The sequence below is a fragment of the Nannospalax galili genome, unplaced genomic scaffold, assembly GCF_000622305.1.
Source record: "Nannospalax galili isolate Female #2095 unplaced genomic scaffold, S.galili_v1.0 scaffold312, whole genome shotgun sequence".
Classification (NCBI taxonomy): Eukaryota; Metazoa; Chordata; class Mammalia; order Rodentia; family Spalacidae; genus Nannospalax; species Nannospalax galili.
The window spans coordinates 6,561,801-6,569,764 of NW_008335967.1; the positions used below are offsets into that span (position 1 = coordinate 6,561,801).

A 7,964-nucleotide genomic window follows, 5' to 3' on the forward strand; every position below is an offset into this window, starting at 1 on the left:
GCAACTCCTGTAAGTTGTCCTATAGCTTCCTCCCACATGTGCATGCAAGTGCATGTGTGTGTACACATGGAGAATAAATAAATGTAATTAAAAAAATTTTTAAAAGTTGGAAAGTGATAGAGACAGACACCTGATACAGACCTCTGGCCTGTGCATGCCCTCACATGCATGTGCACATACATATATATGACACACACACACACACGTTTTGCTTTATTTTGTAGTGCTTACATAGCCGTGAGCTTATTAGGCAATTCTACAAGCAGAACTAGTGTTTCTCAAATACATTGATGGATTAAATAAATCCAATCTTTTGTTTTCACCTGATTTATTTATTTATCTGGGTTGTGTGTGTGTGTGTGTGTGTGTGTGTGTGTGTGTCTGTGTCTATGTGATAACTGGGGAGTAAACCTAGGACATCAGGCTTGCTAGATTCCTCTGTATCACTGAGCTATATCCTCAGCCCTGTTACATTTATTTGTTAACTCTTTAAGTTTTTCTTTATTTACATTCATTTCTCATTTTATGTTATTTTACTTGTTTCTTTATTTGGGGGTTTATATACTTTTACCTTTTTTGGATTCTTGGTAATTATCATAAATTACCAGATGAGGTGATACATGCCTCTAATCCCAGAACTGAAGCAGGAGGATCTCGGATTTGAGGCTAACCTGTATTACATAGTGAGACCCTGCCCACCCCAAAACAAAACAAAACAAAAAAGACAGCAACACCATTACCAACAATAACAATGACTGTAAGTCAGCATTAGTACCCGAATTCTTTTTCTTTTTTTTAAAAAATACTTTACTTTTATTTTATGTGTATGCGTGTATTGCCTACGTGTGTGTGTAGGTGCACCTGTGTTGTACAATGCCCATGGAGGACAGAAGAGGCTGCTAGATCACCTGGAACTGGAGTTATGGACAGTTGTTAGCTGCCATGTGGGTTCTGGGATTCGAACCCAGGTCCTCTACAAGAACAGCCAGTGTTCTTAACTGCTGAGTCATCTCTCCAGCCATGAATTCTACTTCTTCCATTTAAATAATTCTAGTTCTTCTGAAACTTTTGAAAATGTCAATCAACATGGCTTTGAAAAAAAAAAACTGTTAACTGTTACAAATTATTTTCAAGTAGTGTTAGTTTTTACTCAATACGTACTTTTAACTTACCGGAATATCTCCTTATAGTTATAAAAACAAGTCTTCAAGGTAGCAATATATACATTAGATATATTGGGGGGGGGATAAACCAGACTGCACATACTGCCCTCACCCCCCTTCCTTTTGCTATCATCTTGTTTCTGAGATGTGAGAAGATGAGTTAAATATGGTAGCTGGCTTATACTGTGTAATCCATTTCTTTGGTCAGTACTAACCGTTTTAGAAATAAAATAAAACTTGGGAATGCTCTACAACATGTAAAGTGATTACTCCAAAATGACTTTCAGTGGTGTGTTGGGAATATTTTATCCCTGATTTTAGGGTTTTTCATCAGCAGGTGTTCTAGCTGAGACAGCTGGAATTTAGCATTTTACTTTATTTCTCTCTTGCAGTGCTGGGGATTGAACCCAGAGCTGTGCATACACTTGTAGTACTACCACTGGTCTATAATCCTAGCACTAACATTTTCATTTTAATTGTTAGCGTGAAAAATTAAATTTATGCTGGGCATGGTGGCACATGCCTGTAGTCTCAGCACTCGGGAGGCAGAAGCAGGCAGATCTCTGTGAGTTCAAGGCCAGCCTGGTCTACATAGTGAGTTCCAGGCTAGCCCCTATTACAGGGAGACCCTGTCTCACAAACATGGAAAAAAGAAAATTCAGATAAAGCAGGAAGCTAGAAAAGAAGGAGGATGTTTTTCTTTTTTATTATTTTTATTTTTGATGTGTATGAGTGTATTGTCTGTATGTATGTAAGTGCACCCATGTTGTGTAATGCCCAAAGAGGTCAGAAGAGAATGGCAAATTCCCCTGGAGCTGGAGTTATGGATGGTTGTTAGCTACCATGTGGGTGCAGGGAATCGAACCCTGGTCCTCTACAAGGGCAGTCAGTGCTCTTAACCGCTGAGCCTTCTCTCCAGCCCTGTAGTAGAATTTTTCAAAAAATAAAATCAGTAGATAGACCAAGAACTGTTTTCATTTTGCCTTGAATCCTGAGTGCTAGGACGTACAGCAGAACAGAGCTTTTGTAATCTGTTGAGAATACTGTGGCTTTGTTTTTTTGGCTCCCAGAGAACCCAGGAACTGCTGACAGTAAATAACACCTTTGGCTGTTGTAGAAGGATGAGCTCTTCCCTGCGGTGTTCCCTGAGGACAGAGCCCCTGTGCAGAATCCATTCCCCTTAGTCTCTGCCATCACTTGGAAATGGCAGACGAGGATGTAAAGAACATGAAGAAAATGTTTTTTTTTCCAACTAAACTAATGGCTTAGAAAGCAAAACGTGCTTGTACATACTGCATTATTTTCCTTTGTGTCAGAAGAATTCCTTTTTTTCTGAAGGTGTTTTTATCAACTCGACTTTTCTGGGGAAGTCTGTGAAATAGGTTTTGTATTTAATGCCTTCATAAACTTTGCCTTGTTTAATCTTAATGACACCCTCATAGGGTAGGTCAGAATGTATAGTTTACATATAGGGAAATAGCTTAGAGAATTTGAAAACTTTCCAGAGGCTTTCTAGCCACTAGGACTCATAGGAAGCCTTCTGCCTCAGGAACCTGGGTTGGTTCCAAAGGGTCCAATAGCCTCTCAGGGCTTCATATCTTCAGTCACTCACTCATGAGGCTTTAAAAATATTTTCATTTTAGGTGTATGAGTGTTTTGCCTCACAAACTAAGTGCACCACATGCATGCAATACCCACAGAGATCAGAAGAGGGTGTCAGATTCCCTGGAACTGGAGTTATGGATGGTTCTTAGCTGCCATGTGGGTGCTGGGAATGGAATCCAGGTTCTCTGGAAGAACAACAAATGTTCTTAATAGTTGAACCATCTTTCTAGGTCCTCATGAGGCTTTTTTCCCTCTTCCTCCCTCTCCTCCCCCTCCTCCTCCCCCTCCTCCTCCCCCTCTTCCTCCTCTTCTACTTCCTCCTCCTCCAGCTCCTCCATCTCCTTCTCCTCCAGCACCTGTTCCACCTTCTCTGCCTCATCCACCTCCACCTTTTCCTCTTCTTTTGCCAAACTAACACCTCATTGTTCAGTTTTATGGTGTTTAAATAAAATACTTTGACTGTCAGTAGAACTTTTTGCTCCTACTCTTTATATATACCATATACTGTTTATGTAGTATACACTATACAAACTGTTTTTGAGAAAGGATCTTGCTAATGTGGTCCAGCCTTGCATTTAGGATCCTTCTTTGGAGTGCTAGGACAATAGGTATGTACCACTGTTCCTGGCCTTATACACTATTTTTGTTTATTTGTTTCTTTTCTTTTACCAAGTTTAAAACAATTTGTTTCTATAGGATATCCTGATTTTTTGGTAATTGGAATTTGGGTTTCTGAGTCTTTACCCACTATTCAGTGTTTTTGAGTCATTTCTAGGATCGTATCTGCTTTTTCAGGAGCAAGTCATACCATTAAAATATATCATTAACAATATTCATGAAACAAAATTTTATTGTTCAGAGAGTTTTACTTAAGAGTCACTTGTTTAGCCATCTGTGCACACAGATTTTTGCTTTTTTTTTTTCCCACCAGAGAAAAGTGGACTGAGGGAGATAGTTTCACCTACTGTGAGTGGGTTTTTGCTGAACAGGCTTTGCTTCCTGTTTAAAATATTTTTGTCTCCTTATTTAAACATTTTTTTATTTTTATTATTTTTATATTTGTGTATGTATGTGTATATGTCTATGTGAGTAAATACTGTGTGTGTGTGTGTGTGCTCACAGAGGCCAGAAGAGGGCATTGGATCCCTTAGAGCCTGTAAAAGCAGTTGTAAGGCACCTCCTGTGGATGCTGGGAACCAAACCTGGGTCCTTTGGAAGAGCAGCAAGTGTTCTTAACTGCTGAGCCATCTCTCCAGGCCCCTGTTTATTTTACAGTTAAGCCTTGTCCTTGCCTCCAGGCCAGGTGTCTGACACATTCTCAACACTGCTTGTGTTCAGACCCAGTAGTTCTCAACTCTGGCTATGTAACCTTAATGCCCATGTCCCAGCCCAGAATAATTACATCAGAATCACTTAGTAACTTTTTATTAAAAGTTCTCTAGATGAGCCCTATGTGAATTCAAAGGCTGAAAAGTGATTGAGAGCAACACTGTTGCTTGTCACTCTTTCTGTTGGTGATTCAGTGTAATTCTTCAGAGTGCTGGCTTAAAATCAAATGAAGGAATAGGGAGAAGAGTAAACATAACCAGGACGAACTGCTTTTTATTTTTTCCCACATCCATAGCCCTGTGCAGAATCTTTGTTTTAAATTTTATCTTTAATTATGTTTGTACCTGTGTGTCTGTGTGTAGGTTTGTGCATATGTTAGTACAGGTGTGCTTGGAGGCCAGAAGAGGGCGCCAGATCCCCTGGAGCTGAAGTTAGAGGCAGTTATGAACCATCTGATATGGGTGCTAAGAATGAAACTTCAGTTCTCTGCCAGTGCAGTATGTGCTTTTAACTGCTGGGCCATCTCTCCAGATGTGCAGAATCTTAGAGGTTGATTAGATGAAACAGTCTTTAGAATTTAGAGTATATTCACAGACCAAATTAATAAATTGCTGTGTTTCATCAGGTGGTTTATGAAATATCAGCATGTTGACCCAGAAGATGCTGTAAGGATTCACATTGATGTTCAAACAAAGAAATCTGTGGCAATTCACTGGGGAACTTTTGCTTTAGCAAATGAGGTAAGTTTGATTGTGATTAAAAAAAGAATCCCAGATTTGACTATGTATTTGACTGTTGGTGGGATTTAGGTATTGTTGGACCCTGGAGGTGTTTTCAGAGACCATCCTGGAATCAGACCCCACGTAGACTTCATAATCACCTCATGAATTAGAGTGGTAAAATGTACTTAGAGTAAACTAATACTTGAATGTAGTAGGAAAAAACCCATCATTGCATGCTGTTACTTGGGCTTATTTCTGTAGTTAATGAAGGATATGTTTATCTGAAAAATCAGTGTGTGGTGTGTGGTATAGAAAAGTGAACCATCATGCCTCCTCACTGCAGGTGACCTGTTCTAATGGAAGCCAGAGACATGCACATGGTTTACGTATTGGCTGTCAGGTGGGGTAGATCTCAAAGACTGGGACCATTACTGATGGTCAGGATCAGGAATAACTGCAGGGAAGAATGGTGTTTGAACTTTTATTCAGTGTTTGTTATGTATTATGCATTTGTTATGTATGTATTGGTACAAGTGTGGTTTATTCCTGGACTAAATCAGAAGAGCTGTTTTTTCCTTAGGATAACTGAACCCTAGAAGTCCGCAGCTAATCTGGCTTCTGGGATCAGGGGCAGTCTAGTAAAGTTTTCTCTTTCCTAAATCCAAGCCCTGCCTAAGTAAAGTTTAGACAGGGATGATTGGAATTAGCATCTGTTAGACTTTCTGTGGCAACCTCTGTACAGAGGGTCTCTGTAGAAACCTAGTGTTTTCTTGCTGTTTTTAGCCCTCATTCTGTTTTGTTTCCTGACCTGGTCTCTTCCTAAGAGACAGATTGTTCCAAAATTACCTAATACATTCCCTGCTCATTTCCCTATCCCCTAATTAAAATGCCCATCTTATTATGCAGTAACTCTGAGTCATAATACAGTAAATATTTAGCCATGCTGTTGGGGGATGGAATGGAGTGAATAAGTGAAAACCTATAGAAGTAGGGAGAATGGGTGAACCTAAAAATTGCATGTGTGTATTTGAGAAGGGGTAAACTGCTGTATTTGCATTGTGCTATAGTTGATAGCAGTTTCTTATACTCTGTCTGTGTGTGTGTACCCATGCCCACATGTGAATATTCATATATATTTTCTGTTGGTGACTTAGATGAAATAGTATTTTATTAAACCTGTGCAAAGAAAGGAATGCAGACTTTAGCTTGAGAGATTGAGTAGTAAGAAGAGCTCTTCACTGAGGTAGGGAAGATGAGGATTGGATCAAAGCCTGTCTTTATTTGCCTTCAAGAATTATTTCTATTAACATTACTGGGTGTGGTAGTGCACACCTTTAATCCCAGCACTTGGGAGGCAGAGGCAGGCAGATCTCTGGGTTCAAGGCCAACCTTGTCCAAATAGCAGCTCCAGGCCAGCCAGGGCTATGTCTGATTTTCTAAAGCAAATCACTGGTTTTGATGAAAGCTGCTTTTAAGCATTATGTAATACATGTTAGCTTTTCAGCTGAGCAGGGTCTTTATTTTGACTAGATTCTGTTGTAAGCAGGTTGTTAAACAGTGATCCCTTTAGGAACTTAGTTGCCTAGGGCTGGTTGCTTGGGATTTAATGAGTGCACAGGCTGTGAGCTCTTCTGCTTCTTTTCCCCTGGTTGTTTGCTTCCATGACTGTGGGGCATTTTTTTCTCCTTTGAGGATTGAAGTGCTTGGATCATGAGGTAGCATACATAACTTACTCAGAAGCTTTTCTCACCTAGTTTCAAGGCTATCTTCTTTTTTTTTCTTTTAAAAAATTTTATTTTTATTCGTTATTTTTATTTTATGTGTGTGTATTGCCTGCATGTAGGTAAGTGCACCCATGTTGTGCAGTGCCCGTGAAGGACAGAAGAGGCTATCGGAGCTCCTAGAACTGGAGTTATGGACAGTTGTTAGCTGCCATGTGGGTGCTGGGATTTGAACCCGGGTCTTCTGCAAGAACAGTCAGTGTTCTTAACTGCTGAGCCATCCCTCCAGCCCCCAAGGCTATTTTCTAGGTGGTTGGAATAGCCAAAAATTAACTGATGGATAAACTCAGAGTTTGCTAAATGTAGGAAGATCAAAGACAATGCATCTACTCCTAGCTGAACATCATAAAACTGTACTATGCCTATATATGGCATCATGCATGACACTGCAGAGTAGTTAGAGCTTAGCAAAAAAATGAGCAGTGTCGGGAGACTGTGAGTATGTATTATTGGCCAAAACTTGCAAAACATGGGGGGAAAAGAACTTAAAAGAAGCTGTTTTTTAATGGATAAGAATTTTATTCTCTGAAATATTTTATAATTAAAAGTTACATTTTTGGGGGCTGGAGAGATGGCTCAGCAGTTAAGAACACTGACTGTCCTTGCAGAAGACCTGGGTTTGAATCCCAGCACCCACATGGCAGCTAACAACTGTCCGTAACTCCCATCCCAGGGGATCCAACAGCCTCTTCTGATCTCTGAGGGCATTGCACGACACGGGTGCACTTACCTATGTGCAGGCAATACACACATACACATAAAATAAAAATAAAAATAAAAATTTTTTAAAATTACATTTATTTTATTTATTTTGTGTCTATATGTGTGTGGGTGCACATACTATGGTGCATATGTGGAGGTCAGAGCACAGCCCATGGAACTTGGTTCTCTCCTTCCACCATGTGGGTCCTGGGGATTGGACACAGGTCGTTAGGCTTGGGACAAGTGTCTTTGCCATCTTGTTGACCCCCATTTTAAAATATTAAAAAAAAACACAAAACTTTTCCGGGGGGAAATTTCTTGATTTAGACTGTTATTTAAATTCTGTTAGTAATATATTAATGATATATAATATATATAGATACATATGTATGTGGAATCTTCAAACAATAGATTCATGCTATCAGCCATTCATTAGCAGGTAGTTAGCTCTAGAAGCATAGTATAAATAAGGTTCAGTTAAAATCTTAAGTTATTTCGCAGTCACTTGAAAACCATCACTGACCCTTAAAACATAGCCCTATGGGGCTGGAGAGATGGCTCAGCAGTTAAGAACACTAGTTGTTCTTGCAGAAGACCTGGGTTTGAATCCCAGCACCCACATGGCAGCTAACGATTGTCCGTAACTCCAGTCCCAGGGGATC

General features: G+C 39.8%; 1 protein-coding gene across 7 annotated transcripts in view; it reads left to right on the plus strand.

Annotated features, from left to right (window-relative positions):
* The window catches only part of Napepld (N-acyl phosphatidylethanolamine phospholipase D), a 38,869-nt gene that overhangs the window by 27,038 nt on the left and 3,867 nt on the right, over positions 1-7,964 (plus strand). For all 7 annotated transcript variants that reach the window (XM_029562351.1, XM_008830767.3, XM_008830764.3 and 4 more), the window contains one exon: positions 4,723-4,837. In XM_029562351.1, the coding sequence (XP_029418211.1) occupies positions 4,723-4,837 (115 nt within the window). The remainder of the gene's footprint in view (positions 1-4,722; positions 4,838-7,964) is intronic.